Source organism: Embiotoca jacksoni, unplaced genomic scaffold, assembly GCF_022577435.1.
Source record: "Embiotoca jacksoni isolate LCO1_2020_lvr unplaced genomic scaffold, fEmbJac1.0.p SCAF_7, whole genome shotgun sequence".
In the NCBI taxonomy this organism is placed as follows: domain Eukaryota; kingdom Metazoa; phylum Chordata; class Actinopteri; family Embiotocidae; genus Embiotoca; species Embiotoca jacksoni.
Window position 1 is genome coordinate 16,531,982 of NW_027185425.1, and position 20,700 is coordinate 16,552,681.

The window sequence follows — 20,700 nt, forward strand, 5'->3', positions numbered from 1 at the left end:
TCTGCTCAGCTAAGTTAACCATCTCCTGAATCTTTTCATCAAACTCTTTGTCAAAAGTTCAATAAGGATATTATGTGTTCGCTTATATCAGTTGGAAGCAGCCTGCTTTGCAATTACATCTTGTTAGATTGGGATCTTAGAGAGGGAGGGCAAACCATCCACTGTTAATTAAAAAGTTGTGTTTTAATAAGGCAGCTGTTCTTTGCACTTAAATCACCCTGCAGTCTACATTTTAGTCACAGAGCCTGACAGTGTGACACTTGTAGGTTCTATGTATTTCCGCTGTAATTCTCCATTCTCATTTTTTTTTTTTCCATCTGTGCCAAATGGAGCTGGAGGGATTTCCACTTTTAACAGCTCATCAGACTGAATTTGTAAAGACACCCATCTCAGACTGAAGCAGAAGTGCTGCAGGAGAGCAGGAGGCAGCCTGGAAAAAAAAGAATGGCATCAATCACGGGCCCACCTCGTTCCGAACATTGGCTCATTTCAAGTCAGAAAAAAAGGGAACAAAGCTCCTCTGCCTCTCCTCCTCCTCCTCCTCCTGCTCCTCCTCCTCCTCCTGCTCTTCCTGCTCCTCCTCCTCCTGCTCTTCCTCCTCCTCCCTCTAGCTGCATCCCTCCCTCTCTCCACCTGCCTCGCTGTTCTCTCCCCCCCCTCCCTCCTCCCCTTTTCCTCCTTCCCCCCCTCCCTCCCTGTTTCTCCACCCGTCCCTCTCTACTTCTGCATGTCACACTGCAGCAGTAGGACGATGGAGGGGTCGGACTTGGCGGCCTCTTTGAACTCGTCCAAGCTGATCTCATCGTTGTGGTCCTTGTCCATCTTGGAGAAGATCTTGTCGACGCGCTGCTGAGGGGTCAGCCCGTCCTCGTTCATGCGCATCATGATGACGGTGCCGACCATCTTGTAGATGGCCTGCAGGAGAAGAAATGGGGAATACAAAAGTTAGGTTTTTTATCTTAAATGATTTTGTCTTTGCAGTTTCCGCGCAAACGCCCACCTCGATGATCTCCAGCATCTCCATGCGTGTGATCTTTCCGTCTCCGTCCAGGTCGTACATGTTGAAGGCCCAGTTGAGTTTCTGCTCGAAGCTGCCCCTGGAGGTGATGGACAGGGCGCAGATGAACTCCCTGAAGTCGATGGTCCCGTCGCCGTTCTTGTCAAACGTCCGAAACGCGTGCTGAGCGAACTTGGAGGCGTCGCCGTATGGGAAAAACTGGAGGATGAAAAAGGAGGGAAAAAAAATGCTGCGATAAATGTTGTATTTTGCAAACATGACGTCAGCCATCGGTTTGTGAACCTTTAAAGCCTTGAGCTCAGCATTTCGGCCGTCCCAATCTTTGAGCAAGAAGTCCCCATATTTGGATGAGCTGAGGAGGAGCGAGCGATGGATCTGACTCAACCTGATTGGGAATCCAAGGACACTAGGCCCCGCCCACTGATCGCAGAAACCTAACTGCACCCCAGGCCTGTCAATCAAACAGACACGCCTCCAAAAATACCGCTTTTTAAGCGTAATATCCAAATAATGATGGGATTATTTTTAAGATGGACTGCCAGAAAACTAAAAAGGAAAGACTTTGATGAATGACGCCATAACGACTTGTGGCAAAAAATGATTTGTATTTTATGAGATAAGTTAATTGGGAGTCTGAGGAGGCTTTTTTGAGATCTGTGGCGGTGCAGTTTAAGATAACGCCGCATTGGCCTCATTTTTCAGACCCTGAAGCGATGTGCACCATCATATACAAACTACGGCTCTGCATCTCATGATTTCATGTTTTTTGAGGGAGAGAGTCGGAGCGCTTGTTTTGAGGCAGCTGATGTCCTGAATGAAAACGCATCAGAATTGTTCGATTTTAGAAATTAGATCATGTAGAGGCATAAATTGAGATTGCAATTTTAATACGATTCATTGTGCAGACGTATTTCATACTCAAGTCTTTTCTATCCCTCAAATAGTTTACTGATGACAAAATGTCATTTTTCCATTTTAATTCTCAGCAGAAAACAGCAGGCCAGATGCTTTATGTTTGTGTTTGGCCTCGTTTTGTGCCACTGATCTTCATTAACGTGGACTCGACATCATGGAGCAGAACTAATGTGTCACTTTCACTGCACAGTGTTAACTCAGAGGACATTAACTCAATAGCAGAGCAGTGGATCACACACTGTTCGGTAAATGCAGGGAGCAATGTATCAATAGCCTACTGTTTTAGTAGGTTTATTGACACTGATGTTATTTTCTAAAAGGCTTACAACAGTGTTATTTTCACTTGTAACTGTGTCTACTTTTACATAATCAGGTTATGCAGGAATATTTAACAAAGCAACTATGCTTTTTAGGATTCAACTTAACAACGAGACCAGTTTATATTTTTCCCAGACAGGAGTCGATCCTAACATAAACACAAAGAATGTCATTTGTTGGCTGAAAGCGACTTTTTAAAGAGTAAATTATGATTATAAAAGGAAAATTATGCCAATAGAAGTTATTGCAGATTACCGGGTCAACCCACAGTTGTTTTCTCTGCCCTTTAAAACCGAATGGGGGGGAGGGGGGAGAGCCTGGGAGGATATGCAAAAAACTATTTATAAATATCTCTGCCCCATGCAACCAATGGAAAACTCAGTATAGGTCTCTTCGCAGGAAGTGTGGCATTTGGAAAGCTGCAGAATATTCTGAGGGGCTTTCAGGCAGCAACAGAGTCACAGGCATTATTATAGCTCCACCTCCTCTCTGTGCTCCAAACATTGATTAGTCAGCCTCAGTAATGAAAGCTTTCTGTGTAACAACACAACAATTATGAGTCACTTCAGAGGTAACTTATTTTTTTCATTATATAACGACAAAAAAAAAAAAAAAGTATAATGAGGACAATTTCCACTGAAGGCGATGCAGGAAATGCTTATAAAAAACATTATTTCATTTGGGAAAAAAAACAAAAACACTTATTAGTGCATCAACACTCTCACCTTAACATAGAGCTGCTGGAACTCCTCCAGGTTGAGGATGCCGGAGGGACAGTCCTTGAGGAAACCTTTGTACCACTGCTTGAGCTCGGCCTCGTTGAACTCGGTGTTCTTGGTCAGGTCATCCAGGACCTCCGGAGCCAGCTTACTGTTGTGTTTCCCCATGATGCTTCACCTCTCTGGGGGGCGGAGACACAGAGAGAGAGAGAGAGAGAGAGAGAGAGAGACACCAGGTGAACACACACAGGTGAGGAGGTGTGACACAAACAGCAGCAGCAGCAGTTATGATCCTGTGTTGTTGCAACAGAACAGGTCTCATGAGGACGGCTGCAAACGAGGAATTACACACATCCAGACACACACACACTGCATTGTCTTTTTATGGCGTTGTGTGACAGAAGACACACTCATTTTCATTTGAGCAAGGCATTTCATGCTGTATTTGTTTTATAAAGGATACAAATGTGCACATACTACATACAAACTTTCATCTGAGCCTATTTCCCTTATTATTCGTGTTATTTAAGTGTTATTTTTTTTATAAAAGTTTCTTGATTATAATATCTAATAATAAAAATATCATAATATAGTTACAATTTATTACATTTATTTACATGTCTTCTCCTTATCTTACATCAGCATTGTTTATTGTTCAAACTAAAACATTGAATGAAGTGGATCAGTGTTTCGTTGAACTGAGATTCACGTTGCCTGCATTTTCTGGTTCATCTTGTACTATTGTAACAGGAAGCAAAGCAGTGTTTTAAAAGGATGTAAATATCAATCAACAAAAAGGTGTCCCTCAAAAACAAGTGTTCAATAAATTATGCAAGTTAAAACTGCTAAGTAGCTAAATAATCGTTGCTATTCAAGAAACAAGTAAATCTAAATTAGACAGTAATATCATGTTATGCGTCACGTATCATTGAGTACATACGTCACATACAAAATGTCCATCCTTATGAAAGGACTCTCCATGTCCGTAATGATTCATATCGTTCTACCTCTGTAATCACCTGGTGTGGGTAAAGCCCCCCGATAGCGTCGCTGCTATTTCGGCCATAAAACGGCCCATTACCCCCATCACCACGCATCGGGCTGAGGACCGCTGCGGTGCCTTCATGACGCCATCCCTGACTCATAGCTGTCTCTGACAGCTCTCGCACTTTCACACCGGGACACAGCCGACACCGCCGAGCCAGGCAGCCACAAATCCTAATGGCGTGAGGACAGTTCAGTGGATGAAATATCTCCCTGCCGTACTTTATGGCGAGTGAGTCATGTAGGAAGAGGAAGCTAAAGCCCCTAATCACTGCAAAACTGCACAAATATTCTGGGCTCTGCAATGCCGGGACATGTGGCTGGCTTAGAGAGGAGGAGCAGAAAAAGGATATCTACGGGGGAGAGCTTATTCGAGCTTGTTGTGAAAAGGTCACCTGTGATCTTATCGAGTTAAAAAGCAAAACATTTTCCGAGAATTCTCTTACAGCTGTTCAGGAAGAAAATTCAAAGATAGCGTAAAATGGAGGACACATATAAAAGCAGGTGCAATCGAAGAGTCAAATCTTTAACACTGAGCTGGATGTTGATCTGTTCACTGCAGTCCGTTGAATATACGATACAAGCATCTCTAACTGGACTCAGCTTTCAGTGGCTTTCACTTTGAGAGTGGTGATAATACAACTCAGCTTGTGTCCACCACTAAAGAGCCTTTGGAAGAATTCTGTTTCCACAAAGAAGTCAGTATTCAAATTGAGCAGTGGTTTGTGGTTTTTGAGTTTAAGAAGGCTGCTCCTGTGTGTGTCTTCAGTTTAAGCACTTGTTGTCTTTGCAATAACACAAATACATGCTGAGGTACACGCAGGTTGCGTGCAAGTTATCTGCTGCAGGACTGATATGGGCGTTTTCACGCCTTGAAGTCCAAACCAGTTGAAGGGAACAGCTTTAAATTATGGGGAATAAATACATAAACGCTTACTCTCCTTCTTAAACGTGTATGAATCTCTGCCTGAAGCAGAAGACATTTGAAAAGAAAGTTTAACTATCTCTAAATCATTGACAGTGTCCACTGGTCGCTGTGGAAATCACTGACTGCATCAGAGACACACACACACACACACACACACACACACACACACACACACACACACGCACGCACGCACGCACGCACGCACGCACGCACACACACACACACTAACTTGTGCCACAAGTGATATATTTTGCCTTGTACAAACACACACACAAAGACACACACAAAGACACACACACAGTCGTAGTGTCGTTTCTTGCCTCCGACTGAGGCCGCTGAGATTTTATCCGTCTGTCAGGGAAGCAAATGTAGCAGATAATAGAGTTTCCTGAGGAGGACAGCGACGGGCACAAACTAACCACGTGAGCAAACACACTGGAAACGTATCCTATCTGTAAGAGTCAAAATAAACTCTGCTCACGCCAGCAAAACAGGCAACCCGTCCAGTCCATTGCTGTGGGAGCGGTCCCAGGTCAGGTCCTCCGGTCTCTGCCGGCTCCCCTTACCGAGGCACAAATCTGCTGTGGCACGTATTCAGATTGGAGGCTGTGTGGAGGTAACCCTGGGTGTTTCTTCTTCTTAGCGTAGGCCGCCTCTCAGAGAAAATAAGTCAAACCTCTGGGGAGTCCAACGCAGCGCTGAGAATACAGATTAACCTGCCGACATACCATTTTTTTTTTTCATTTTGGCTGCCTCGGAGAAGGTGATTATCAGCGTGCGTGTGTGTAATGTATGTGTGCACACGGAGCTGCTGCATGTCAAACTACAATATGTGTGTGTTGCAACAGCAAATGTTGTGTTAGGGGAAACAAAACATGGAGAATCAGACATAGGAATAAATTCAATATTTATTCTCGAGTCCTGACCTCTGACTCACTGCCCTCAACTACAATTTATTCAGTGATTTAAAAGGTCTGGAGTCGTTCTCAACTGCAAAACTAACTGCCGATCAAAGGTCTCCGCCTGAAGCAGAAAAACTAGCTGCAGACATGAAAGATAGCTGCAAAGAATTGCTGCTAAAGTGGCAACAATTGTGCCTGATAGAAAGTAACACGTGTGATCACATGTATGACGCATGTGTACCACATGTTGGGACATATGATAAAATGTGGAAAATATGAGGAAAAGTTTTCACGAGACTCTACATGGGCTTCACGTATTACGCCATGAAGATGTTCCAACACCACGTTTCACATGTGCACGATCACAACAAATTTTTGTTCTTTTTCTGTGAAGCGTAGACGAGCTTAACTCAGCTGCAAAGGATTTTGAAAGAGAAATTGTAGCTTTTCATGAATCTGTTTATATCACAAACTCACTATTACACTCTGCAGATTCTACACTTAGCATCTGTCAGATAATTGAACAAAAACTGATTGAATAAAAGAAGAAAATTCAGTCTGATATATCTGTGGCACAAAACAATGGCTTCTATGGCGTGAGCAGGACAGAGGCACCTTTAACATTACCTAAAGGCACTTGTACACACACTGCTTGATTGACAGGTGGTTTCTAGAAGACCCAACCCAACAAATCATTTCAACAACCTGCTAAACCTCGCAGAATTTTATTAGCACATCCGGAGCAGGTTAAAATTTCCACTGAGATAAGAATAAATTCTTCTTCCAATTATCATTCATTTCAAAATGAGCAGTGTCAGTGTGGACATCATAAACCCTTAACAGCCTTCCAATGGATCAAATTCCAATAGAAACACATTCATGTTCTTTGTTGACATCAAAGTCTCTACTTCTGGATCTAAAATGAACCACTTTATTACTTATACGCTTCAATCTCCATCACATAAACAGCCCCGAGCGGCGGCTGCCCGCCTCCCACCGAAGGGATCAACCGGCCTGGCAACACGCCGTTGCTGTACCCGATGATGTCAACACACGGCGCAGGGCCCGACGCACACATTCAAACACACACACAAACATACCGGCAGGACACGCTGCTTCCGTCCCGCACTGGTGGGCTTCCAGATATCCACACTCACACACCGACGGGGGGGGGGGGGGGGGGGGGAGGTGGAGGAGGAGAAAAGGGCACGGCGAGAAGACATGAAGAGGCTGCATGTAGGAAACGTACAAGAGGGGAGAGATGACTCAATCTGGATTCACACCTCAGAGGGAGAAGACAGACGTGGAGGGAGACAGAGGCGATGAAGTTGGAAGGACGCAGGAAGATAAACAGAGCCTGTAGAAAATTGTCCCAACAGGCGTTGAATAGAGACAGACGTGTTTCTTATTGAGTCCGAAGGAGCCCTAATGCGTGTTCTTTCCGGCTGTCGGACGGACAGTCAACACTACATCTCATCTGACTTCAAAATGCGTGGGAGACGCTGTGTGTTTGTGTCACCGAGTCTGCAGTGATGAATCTCACATTTTGATGGCTGCTGTTGATGTTGTTTCGTTGATGGATGACAAGAGTGCCAGACATCAAGGTTCTCTGACTGAGATCAGAAGACGTGGGCCGATCAGACGGAGGAGACAGTTCTCCAAAGAAGCACGAAAAAATCCGTCCTTCGAACAGGTGCCCCGAGAATGACATCGGTGTGACGGTGACGGCGTCAGGGCCGCTGGATGGCTCGACAAAAAGATGGACTTTTCTTTTTTTGTAAACGGGTATTATTATCCAAAATTTAAATACGCTGTATGTGCAGGAAATAAACCACAGTAAATGAAATTTTCATTTGGCAAAGGACGCTGGGAAAATACAGGAAGTACAACATAAAGCCCTCTTTTGCTATTAGTGGCTGCTTTTGTCAGCGGTGAAGAAATGTATGAATAATCCTCCGTTAATGAGGGATTATTTAGCGTAACAAAACAATATGTTGGTTCATTTGTGTTTCCTAATTCTAATGTTTTGTATTCAATTTGTATTTTGCCTTGTGGACACATTTTGTTTCCTATTTTAGATCAAATAGCCTCTGAGTTTGATACTTTGCACAACTATTGTAGAGCAGTTTTGCAAGGCAGTGTTGTGAATGTAAGATGTGTTCTCTCCTGTTGGAGAGGTGACGTATTTTAGTGTTATTCATGCGTATTTGTGCCATTTTTATGTTTTTTTTTCAGTATTTTTTGTTAAGAAATAAAAGTTCAAAAGACTCATGTAAAGTTGTGTGGGCTTTATTTTTATATTAATTATACTTATAACCATTTTCCAAAAACAAAACTCACCACAACCGTGCCATCAAAACAACCACAACAAAAAAACACAGCGAGACCAAACCAACACAAAACAAAGGCCACATTAAAGACTCAATTGCTTCACATACACGTCAGCCTGAATGATAAACTGTCTGCAGGTGAATCCGAGGTCAAACCAAACCAACCCAAACCAAACAAACCAAACCAAATCAAATCAAATCAAACCAAACCAACCAAATCAAATCAAATCAAACCAAACCAAACCAACCAAATCAAATCAAATCAAATCAAATCAAATCAAATCAAATCAAATCAAATCAAATCAAACCAAACCAACCAAATCAAATCAAATCAAACCAAACCAACCAAATCAAATCAAATCAAATCAAATCAAATCAAATCAAATCAAACCAACCAAATCAAACCAAACCAACCAAATCAAACCAAACCAACCAAATCAAACCAAACCAAATCAAACCAAACCAACCAAATCAAATCAAACCAAATCAAACCAAATCAAACCAAACAAACCAAACCAAACCAAATCAAATCAAACCAAACCAACCAAATCAAATCAAATCAAACCAAACCAACCAAATCAAATCAAATCAAATCAAATCAAATCAAATCAAACCAACCAAATCAAACCAAACCAACCAAATCAAACCAAACCAACCAAATCAAACCAAACCAAATCAAACCAAACCAACCAAATCAAATCAAACCAAATCAAACCAAATCAAACCAAACCAACCAAATCAAATCAAACCAAACCAAACCAAACCAAACCAAACCAAATCAAATCAAACCAACCAAATCAAACCAAACCAAACCAACCAAACCAACCAACCAACCAAACCAAACCAAACCAAACCAAATCAAATCAAATCAAATCAAATCAAACCAAACCAACCAAATCAAATCAAATCAAACCAAACCAACCAAATCAAATCAAATCAAATCAAATCAAATCAAATCAACCAAATCAAACCAAACCAACCAAATCAAACCAAACCAACCAAATCAAACCAAACCAAATCAAACCAAACCAACCAAATCAAATCAAACCAAACCAAATCAAACCAAATCAAACCAAACCAACCAAATCAAATCAAACCAAACCAAACCAAACCAAACCAAATCAAATCAAACCAACCAAATCAAACCAAACCAACCAAACCAACCAACCAACCAAACCAAACCAAACCAAACCAAACCAAACCAAACCAAACCAAACCTAAAGGCTTGTTGTAACGTGGAAGAGAAAGCCACCGAATGCTTAAAGCAACTAATTTCACAAGGAGACAATTGTTTCCGATATATGGTGTTGTACAAATGAAACATCTCATCCTCAAAATGTCAAATCTTCGATTTAGTCTTCGTAAATGTAACCTGTGAATGACTAAAACAAAACATTGGACGACAACAACACGGTTTATTTCCCATTTCCAAGCCGTTTTATTGCTAACCATGACCACAATTATACACCCACTAATGATGCTCCAGCTGATCTATCAGGACATATTTTAATTTATTGTGTCAATGAGAAGCTGAACTTTTCTTCACTCTACATTCCTGTTTTGTTCCCGTTAAGTGTTGCAGCGCTGCTCTCCTTCATGAAGGCCGGCTCGACAGCGTGAGTCACAGTTAGAGTGTGTAAATGTTCAATATTATATGGTCGCACTTATGATTGACATTTTTCTGACGCTCCATTAGCAGAAGTAGCAACTTTTTATTTCCAGCTGGTGTCACAGTTCATGTTTGTTCTTTAATCTTTCTGCCTTTTCCTCCTCATTTGTCCTTTAAGTTTTCCATGTTCATTTCCTGTTATATTTTAGAAAGTCACCCTTTTGTCTTGTTTCTGTTGTCTCCGCTTGCTGCCCTTGTGTCTTCCTGCTTTTGTGATTGTCCTCCCCACGCTGACTGTGTGCACCTGTGTGTAATGTGTATAAAGTCTGCGTGTTCTTTACCTCCTGTGTCACATGGTTGTTGTGTTAAGTTCGTTATCCCAGCGTTCTCCACCTGAGTTTGTACTCCCGTGTATTCCATGATTTCACACCTTTCGGATTCTTCCCTGTGTGTTACCGAGCTTTTGGACTTGTCAGTAAAGATAGTTAACTTCACCTGTGCCTTGAATCGTGCATTAGATTCCTGGTATCTGACTTTATAACAGGTGGAGATTAAAACAACAAAACGGTACGTCGTATCGGCTGTCTGCTAATTCATCTCAATTCTATTTTTAATTAATTAAATGTGAACCCCTGAACCTTGAATACCCCGAGTAACTTGTTGGCCAAAATACAACTCATTTTATGTTCGGTTCGGGTCAGGTACTCAACCAAAGACTGTTTATGAGGTATAAGAAGCATCACAGTGACATCACTGAACAACCGTGTGTGGACTGTTTCTTTAGCCTGAACAATAAATGATAGGTTTTCTCTCTAGTTAGCAGCATTGTTTTAAATTCAGGTGCTGCATTCTCCCTGTTAAACTTTAATTTGTAAATTGTCAACAGCTTGAGCTGATGAGCTTTTGAGTTTTGAATCAGAATAAAGCATCTTGTGAAAAATGAGTTGTTGCTGATTTAGAGGGCTCCATTTGTTATCTCAGTACTTCAAACATACTGGACTGGACTTGCTATTGGCAGCTACCCAATTTCAATCAAGGACCCAGATTGGGAGCCAAGACAAAAATAATTGTTGCCATGACGAATTGTTGCCAGGATCCGAAAACTCTAACAAATTAGACATTTTAACCACAGTTGTTCCCTTATCCAAGTAATGCCTAAAACTAAACAGTCCTAAACATTTAATTAATCAGTGGTTACATCAACCAACAACAACGGTTCACTTCATGAACAGATTCATGTTTGTAATCGTTATGGAAGGCAAAGATAATCAATGTTGTTCTGCTGACAGGCTCATCTGATCAGAGAAGGCTTTGTATCTTTCTGACATGCTCGGTCTGACAGGGCGTCCAGTCAAAAGAGGGAACCACAATGCTTTTATGGCACAGTTGCTTCAGTGTCATCTCCTATCGAAAAATACCTCATCATTCTGTATCAAATTTCAATGCCAAGCTACGTCTACACTAAAACATTTTCATTTTAAAACCCATAACTTTTGCTATATTTACGCGGAAGAAAATCTCATCAGTGTCAGTGAGCAAATACAACATTTGTCCGACGTAGCCTCGACTTGGCCCACATATAGATAAAATCACTGGTTTTCTACTAAATCCTATAGGAACGCCTTTTTTTTTTTTTTACTCTTTTCAAACTAATTTTTGGCCACAAAAATTTTAAAAAAAATGTACAAAAAATGTAAAAAATTTTAAAATTTTACTCAAAAAAGTCTGAGTTGCGTGCGCTGCAGTAATTGGAGGTTACTAGCTAGCATCTACTGATTAACATGTGAGGCGTTTAGGAAACATCTGTAAATTGAAGCGTCTATCGATAACGTGCATGCGAGGTGTTTTTGGGGACATCTGTTAATTGTAGCTACTGAAAACAACCTGGTTTAGACTCTCCCCCTCTAAACTGCATGGGGACTTTGTACTGTGATGTGTGATGTCATTTCCTTTTCCTGAAATAGATTTTATACAATTGGTATTTAAAAAAGTGTCATTCAGGAACCAGTTTCCAACACAAGGTATCGGTACCAGCACTGAACAGTTTTGAACCTAATTATTATTAATTATTTTTAATGCCCTAATTACATTACCCGAGGATGTGTTTGTTATTTGGCTTAACCTCATTAAAATGGGGTATATTGATGAAAACTACACCAGTTTAGTTACATCCAGCAGCGAGAGCAGCAGCATATGAACTAAACTGAGATCATCCTCTACTCATCCTCAGCAAATTCACCAGAGTCCTGTTCTAATCGCACTCAAGTGGCTGCACACAAGGAAGAAAACAAGGTTGAATACACTGTCATTATGATGCGCTCTGGCTTTAACTGAACATCGCCCGGAGGGGGAAATGTGTTGGTGTTCCCGTGACTGAAAATGATTAGCTGGCAAAAGCTGTAATTGAGTTGGAAAGAGAGAAAATGGGAAGCTGGGTCTCCCATATGGTTCCTGTGTGTGTGTGTGTGTGTGTGTGTGTGTGTGTGTGTGTGTGTGTGTGTGTGTGTGTGTGTGTGTGTGTGTGTGTGTGTGTGTGTGTGTGTGTGCATGTGTGTGTGTACATGGTTGTATGTGTGTGTTTGTGTTGTGTGTCTGTAATGGCCATAACCTTTTTGAGAATGGAAAAAGTACAATGCACCGTAGCAGCAATAGGGGGACAATCAATACGATACCAGTCCAATGCCAGCCTTGCTATGAACTGTGAAGTGTGTGTGTGTGTGTGTGTGTGTGTGTGTGTGTGTGTGTGTGTGTGTGTGTGTGTGTGTGTGTGTGAGAGCGAGAGTGAAGGAACAGAGTGTAAGAGGAAACGGCCAGCTTAATAATATGTGAATGATACACCACAACCCAAATGGTCTTCACCACACCATCGGAACTGAAACAGAACAATATGTCGCCTTGGCAACACGACTTGTCCGGCTCACTGCCAAACGAGGCTTTCGGCCAATCGAAACAGTCCCTCTGCCAACTGGACCTGACCAATGAGCTGACTGATATATGGGCCTGATGCAGGGGTTTTATTGAAAATCTAAATACTGGCCGAGTCTTCCAGGTCGCACACGACACTCTGACCTCGATCAGATATTTATCCTGCGAAAAACATGCAACCCGATTCAGTTCTCACGCACCTTTTTTCAAACTAAAGTATTTTTGCCTGTTAGTTTGACTTATAAACATATAATTGATTAAATATTAATACTAATACTGTAGTATAATATTGTGATAATATAATATTTTGTTGACATCACACGCAATTTTGCTATCCTAATTTAACATCAGGAGTTAAATGGTTCATTTTACACATGAAAAAACATTTGTATTACTTTCATTTACAAAAGTGGAACAGTTCATTGCATTAAACAGCAATTCAAATGTTTTGCATGTAATTTTACAAATGCAAACATTTTTTGACAGATTGCAATTTGATCATACTGTTTATACAGAGGTAGCTACCCGTTTAATCTCTCAACAAATAAGGATTTGAGAGATTATTTGGATTTGACTGTCGTGTGACTTCACATACTCGACCCAATTTACAATTAAACAAATGAGAAATTAGAAGCAATGAGAGCAGCGGTAAGTGGTTGATATCAACTTTACATAGGCTCACTGTTTCCTCCTCATTTTCCCTCTTTGTGCTACGGCAATAGATTTACATTTACCGTGCAAACATGAGTGTTATCAATCTTCTCATCAAGCTCTTGAAAAAAAAACAAAAAAAAACTACGAAGTGAATTGCCCTAAATGTAAAAATAATTATTTCTAGCATTAATATAACTTATTTGATTAACTGCCCACACCTTGTCTGAGTTATGTCAAATCTCAGGCACTTTGATGATCTGTTTTTTACTTTACTGACAAAATGTTCTTGCAGTTTGCTGATGAAGACTTGTGACCTGACCTTTTCTCAAAATATCATATACAAACAAATGTGTATTGCAGTAGCAGATATCCATATAGCACACTCTTATCTGCATTTTTGTGATCATTTTGTTTGGATTTCAGCCGTATTACAGATAGATAGAAGCAATTCTAATCTAGTGGTAGCATCCAATCAGCAGGACTACTAGTAAGAGTAGTCAATGTGATAATTAAACACTGATGGTTTGAATGTTTTGACAAGATCAAAGTATCCGCAATCAATGTTTAAACGGTTTTTCAATAAGCAGTTAAAGCCTTGTGATTATAGAGTCTGGACAGTCCTGTGAGTGCACGGAGTTGTGAAGGTGTCGGTGCTGAGGTGTTGCTGCTTACCAGTCTGGTCTCCATATTATTTTAGGCTACATACATCTCTGGTGACAGGAGCAGGAAGGACGCATCGCTATAGAAACGCAGCTCACCTCAGTGTCGTTCAAATGCTAATTTAAGAGCAGCCAGCATGTCGAGCCGGGGGAGACACGCGGGGCACAAAACAGCTCTGTTCCCTTATGAGTCACTCTCTCAGCTCACCTTTATCTCTCATATCTCAAAAACATCATTTATTCACCTCCGTTTCTTTTTCTTTTTCTTTTTTCTTGCCATAAGTGTTTCCACATTTACTGAAGTCTGAGTGACTCACAAATGAACACGGCCCTAATTGTCATCTATTGTCTCTGCATGCGCTAACAAACCTGCACAGCCTTGTAAACTGTGGCGAATAATATTCAGGCGACACCTTTAAGATGCAACACACACACACACACACACACACACACACACACACACACGCGCGCATAGTGGTGCGTTTTTTGTGTAGTGTGCTGAAACTGGTGTAAGGGAGCAGGGGGAAAACAGAGCATGGGACGAGCGCCTGCAGCTCTGCTCCTGAACTGAACACTGTACTCTCACCATCATTTACAGTCATGTGTTCGGAAACAAGAGATTGACGGCAGGTGGAAAAGTTATGATCTTACAACCTACAAAATAATATCACTTCTTCTGTAGCACTAAAATATGTAAAACACACGCTGTTCGTGGCATGGATCTGACACACAGAAACAATGCGGTTTCATAGTTTGGCTGAACGACAGTTTGCTATAAAGATGCAGTATTGCAAGAAGCTTATTAAAGTTCAAACACTGAGTAATGTAGACTCACTGTGTGTTACATATAGAAATGTTTGAGAAATGTCAGCATATTAGCAGAGCTCTTCTGTTTGTAGATTTTTGCTATTTTTACATTGGAAACTGATGGATTTAGTGTCCACGACCTTGAGATGGACTTGGCAGCGGTCCTGCCTGTTTGGGACTTGGTTTTGGCCCTGACGTCCTTTTACTTCCACTTTCTTTCTGGTCAAAGTTTGAATATTACTAACAAATGTATCACCAAGTGAGTAAATATTTTCCACTCAACCACCACTCGAAGCTTAAGATCTAACACAAAACACGCTTGTAGCCTACATTTATAAGCTTGCTGGGCTCACAAGGATACGTTGTGATGGGTTAGGTCATAATAAACAACAAGCATTTGTTAATGTGTTAGCCATATAATAACAGTACATCTATAATGTTGTGTTACTTTGTTTTGGTGTCTTTCTGCTTTCTATAAATCAGAAATCCCTTTACCAAAAACTCATATCTGGTGTTGGACTCAGTGACATCACAACACTTACAGTACTTGTGCCAAAAGTCTGTTAAATACACATTTTGAACATTTTCAAAAATAAATGTGGCTTTTTATCAAAACGTTTTGGGAACTTAAATCTATGTTCAGGTTCCTCCAGCTTAAAGAAGCCCCAACAACAAGCAGTTTAGTAGACTGACATCAAAAACGCAACAGTCTCAAATTCCCTATTAATGTCATCCTCTGCAAATATGGACAACAAAGCCTGGATTTCAGTTGTAAAACCTTTTGGGCTGCTTCATTCTGCTCACCAACAACCTACGAGCTGAACAACACGTGCTCGACCAAAGAGCAGCACTCAGCACCGCCCTGAACCTTCGGACAGAGCTGCCCTGCAGCCAGGCTGTGTTTGGAGACGTGAAAAGATCTTTTAATCCCGGTTCGATTAATTCACGTCAATAAATTGATCGAGCTGCTGTTTTTGTCAAGAGTACTTTTACACAGTTGCTGTTGTTGGAAGGAGGTCGATTTTTCTGAGCTTTCGCAAAGGCATCAAAACATAACATCGTTTGGAAATGGAACAAACGTCACATCACAACTCCAAATGACGATGTTGTTTGTGTGCAGCCGCCCGATGTTACTGTACATGACAAAGGGCAGAAAAATGACAAAGACAACGTATGGAGCAGCATCGCTGAACCACCAGGCCATCAGCACAACCAGCATTTATGTTGTTTGCTTTTGCTTGGCGGCAGGCAACAGTGTCACAGCAGGTTTGGCTAAATCTTTTCTTATTTCATCAGGTGAGATCTTCATCACTGGATGATGTTGAAAACATCATTTTTCTGAAGAATAAGATGACACCAGTCTATTTAAACCTTTTTTGAGTGACTGTTTATGAAGAGTTTTGATGCGAAATATTCGCACCCGAGTATTTTGCATTTTTTTTGTCATTTATTCGTCACATCCCGAGTGTCTAATATTTTCTTTGTTTCCAGCCATTATTGAGTTTCCCGCCTGTTCACCTTCCAGTTTCCAGATTGTTATGTAAGATATTGTTCACAAGAGCCTAAGTTTACCTGAGTTCAGCAGATTTTATGCCTGGTTTATTTCCGTTTGTGTTTTGGATTTTTTGTTTTGTTTTGTATTCTGCTCCTGCCCCCATCCTCTTTTCGTTCGCCTGCCTCATTTCATGTAAACCAGCCTTTTCATGAGTAAAGCTCTCTTTGCCTTGTCGTGCATTTGGTCCTTCGTCCTGACATTAGTGCCGGGTCGCTGGTGACCTCAGGTAGTATCAGAAGAACTGTCCACGCTTTTAAAGGTTAAGGTAACCAGAAGAAAAAAAAAAACCTGTGGCAGACGATCTTTGATCTGATATACAACAACATTTAAACTGATGTAAAAAGGAAATGATCTGCGAGTCCATCCACCGATTCTTTAAACCACTATTCTGCTCAGGGTCATAACAGGCTATCCCAGCATGCACTGTGCTACAGGCAGGATACCTCCTGACAGGCTGTCAGTCTCTCACACAGCTGATACATACGAGACGGACCGTGTTCACACTCACATTCACACCTGGGGACAATTATAGGGTCAATGCTCACCTGAACTTTATGTTTTCTCAGAGGGAGAGACACTTGGAGGAAACCCACACAGTAACATTATATATTTAAAAATGTCTGCATGATTCATGTCGATAAAAAACGCTTAAATCAAGCGGCAACCAACAGTAATGTCGCCATCTTGCTGGTTCAGGCTCAATCCAAGATGGTACACACACGGGAATGCTTTTCCCACATTTACTTTCCATCACCTGAACGGTAACTTCAGGGAAGGCGCTCCCAAAGCCCGCGAAGTAAACAAAAGTGGTGCTCTGCCAAAAACCTTCCCCAAGGAAACAGGAAGTAGAAGCACAAGAAAATAAAAGCATCAACAATTATAAGTAGCTCAATAAGATAGAATTAACAAATACAGATGAATCTTGGATGACAAATGAAACTTACAAATAAAAACAGAACATTTGAAATAAAGTGCACAGTTAACTGGAGCGGCTAAGGAGCAGGAAGTGACCATATTTGGACTAGCTGGGGGGACCTTTTGGTTGTCACATTGAAATAGATTTATAAACAATAATTTTCTTTTTCTTTTTCTTTCTTATTGGAGATCCATTCCTCACCACAGTTCTTGGTGTGTGTTACATCTCCATTGTACCATAATGTATCTGTGGAGCCCGCCGGAGGCCGCCGGAGGCCGCTCTGTCAGTGGTGTCCACTGATAAGTGTGGGTGTTCATTAGTTATCTGCCAACAATGCCAAACTCCTTCACTCAACATTCCTTTATTGTTGCTCAACCGCTGTCAGCCGGACCGCAAACTCACCGGAGTTGGTAGCGCACACACACACATGCATGCACGCACACACACACACATACACACACACACACACACACACACACACACACACACACACACACATACACACACACACACACTGATCTTTATATTCCTACATCTGTCTCGTGGGGTAATAAAGCATGTGACAGGTATGGATGAATCCATCAGTCAGGAGACACACACACATGCTGCAGCTCATGAAAGCCGCCATCCTACAAACACAAGTACACACACACACACACACACACACACACACACACACACACACACACACACAGAGCCAGTGATGCATGAGACAGATGCACAGTACACCTGCCCACAGGCTTACAGCAAAATGGAAGTGATGCAGAGGGGTAAAAAAGAGTCACAAAAGTGAGAGGAGTGACGTAACATCACTCACAGAAAAACACAGAAAAAACACTAAAAACAGGACGCCGGAAAAACAAACGACGCACACAAACACACGCGCATGCAGGAAATTGTAGTTTAACATGTTGCTCTGAGCTGATATTATTGTCCTCCATACAATGTGGATCAATAGGTGTTTCCAGAGGGAGGATGTGCCTTAAATAATGTGTTTTCCTATCCAGTGATCAGTCTGCTGCTCTGTGTGGTGGATGCAGCTTCTTTCTGCCCACAGTTATAAATAATAGTGGAGCCAAGATTTATGTTTAAAAAAACACTGCAAAGATCAAGCAATCAGCCCAGCACATCTTTAGGAAGCAGCTCGTCTGATGTGACGAGAACATGGACACGAAAATAATAAACGTTTCTGTGGCGGATTTCTCTAAAGCTAGACTGAGCCTGGTAAAATTGAATAAAAATATACAGTAACAATGTGATGATTTTAAATGAAAATAGTGATGGGAACACACGTATGAAAGAAAAGCTCAATAACCCAATAGAGTGGACTTTTGTGGAGCTGATAATCAGGCAGGTTTGTTGTTGTCAGTCACACAATCTGTGATCCAAATATTAATCAAACATAGATTCGCAACCCAAAATCAAAATACAGACTTTAAAGTTAGTTGGTTTTATCTCATGTAAAAGGCAACCTCAGCCGTATATAGATTGTATTCTTTCGAGCAGTGTGTTTGCTTAAAACAGAAGATATAGAAATAGTGTAACATATTTAAGCTGTAATGGTTCCAGGGATATTTCGGAGGAGAAGGAGGACTATTATAAGATCCTAATTTTGGCTTTGTAATAGCTTCCTCGTGGGATGCTCAGCACCACTTGAGACATCCTCTTGAGAGCTATACAGTCGCCTGAGAGAGTGAAAGTGGGTTGAGGTGGAAGTAAAGCCACAACAGTTTGTTTTTTTGGCTTCATTAAAAGCCAAGACTGCTGCTGCATCACCGTAGTGTGTCTGTGTGAAGAGCATCCATCACTTAAAGTTAACAGGAATTTAGTGGAGATTAAACGTGTTAGTGAACGTGCAGCCGTGGTGCACCGAAGACCTGCTCCTGCTCAGTTAAAGGACAGCGCGCCAAAGGGCTGCTGAGCCAAACTGAGCTGTCACTGCCACCACCTGTCTGTCATGGATGTGCTCATCACCCGTTTGTGTGTGTCTGTTTTTGTGTGTGTGTGTGTGTGTGTGTGTGTGTGTGTGTGTGTGTGTGTGTGTGTGTGTGTGTTTTCATTTAACACTGCTTTGCTGCTTCGTTGTGATGAATGCTGCATTATTTATACACCTGGCGTGGCATATATATATACACATATATATATATATATATATATATATATATATATATATATATACACGCATAGGGTAAACTACCATGATGTAATCTGATATGACTGTTGAATGACAGCCACTAGTAATGTGAACAAGCACACACACACACACACACACTGGAAGCTGGTCCTATTGATTGTGCTGGGTCCTGGTGTCAGCCGGGGGGGACCGGATTACGCAGACAGAACTAAACCACCAGTTCAGCCTGCTGGGTTGCTCTGTCTGTCTCCGCACTCACACAGGTCAACACCAAATGACTTTGAAGGCAGAGCAGCGGGACTCGCAGCCACAGACTTCTCCTGCAAACCACTGACTCCTGATATTCATGTTGCATTTAGCAGCCACTCAGAGGGCACTCAGAGCCCCCACGTCTCCTCCAAGCACAGATAACCACATTATCCGGCTCCGTTTACATGCTTCTATCATGTTATCGATGCTCTGCGTGTGCAGAACAGACCGTCCTTAAGTTGCAGTTGCTGCGACACACAGGTAGCCTTATTTTTTCTAATTGCATCCCAAAGCATGAAGGACATCCGAGCCCGGATCCCCCGAGCTGCATTTTCAGACCCGTGCAGAGGAAAATTCTTTCAAAATGACTCACCAAATAGCCATATTCCTGTGTGATAATTGCTGTCACCGTGGCAGACATGGGCACCAAAGTGCCTCCTCTCTTTTAAACATGCTCGTAAGTTGAATTGCCTCTACAGCCCGAAGTGTCCTTGAGCAAGACACTGAAACCCTCAACAGCTTAACAACACAGTCCAGTATAGTAGAAACACTATGATTTGTTTGTAGTGCTAAATAAGTATCAGGCACTGACAGGGTAAAGAGTTCAGTACCCCCTTTCTAGATAATAGTAAAATAATGACCACAGCTTCCTCTCCCTTCATATATTGCTTTTGTTAGTTAGCCAGTAAAGCCATATTTGACACATTTTTACCAACACTTGTACACATTAACATGATGGTGGAAACAGACATCTACAAATTAAAAAAAAAAAAAAAAAAAAAAAAAAAAAAAAAAAAAAAATGTCCTCCACTTACCCTGTACTGTTTGGGGGAAGAATAAGCTCCTATCTGCTAGAAAACAAAAGCCTCTTTTTGTCTTTGGTTCCCAGTTATTCTCTCGGCGGTGTTTGCCTCCAAAACAGTTCCTTCCTCATGTAAAATAACCTTCGCGGTAACTCACCTCTCCCTCTGGAAGAAGATGAATGAACCGCTGCGTCTCCCTTGCCAATACATTTGCA

General features: G+C 41.5%; 1 protein-coding gene across 1 annotated transcript; it reads right to left on the reverse strand.

Annotated features, from left to right (window-relative positions):
• Positions 1–691: 691 nt before the first annotated feature.
• On the reverse strand, positions 692–20,675 carry LOC138215032 (hippocalcin-like protein 4). Its single transcript, XM_069176964.1, has 4 exons — positions 20,498–20,675; positions 2,977–3,152; positions 1,001–1,216; positions 692–915 (listed from the first exon to the last, which is right to left on the reverse strand). The coding sequence occupies exons 2-4, from the start codon at positions 3,136–3,138 to the stop codon at positions 718–720; spliced, it is 576 nt and encodes a 191-aa protein (XP_069033065.1). The 5' UTR covers positions 3,139–3,152; positions 20,498–20,675; the 3' UTR covers positions 692–717.
• Positions 20,676–20,700: the final 25 nt, after the last annotated feature.

Bases quoted from the DNA above. Each gene is read 5' to 3' on its own strand.
- LOC138215032 (XM_069176964.1), bottom strand. From the start codon at position 3,138: ATGGGGAAACACAACAGTAAGCTGGCTCCGGAGGTCCTGGATGACCTG. The intron at 1,217-2,976 runs GTGAGAGTGTTG...TTCATCCTCCAG, and splicing joins TCCAGCAGCTCTATGTTAAG to TTTTTCCCATACGGCGACGC. The intron at 916-1,000 runs GTGGGCGTTTGC...CTTCTCCTGCAG, and splicing joins AGATGCTGGAGATCATCGAG to GCCATCTACAAGATGGTCGG.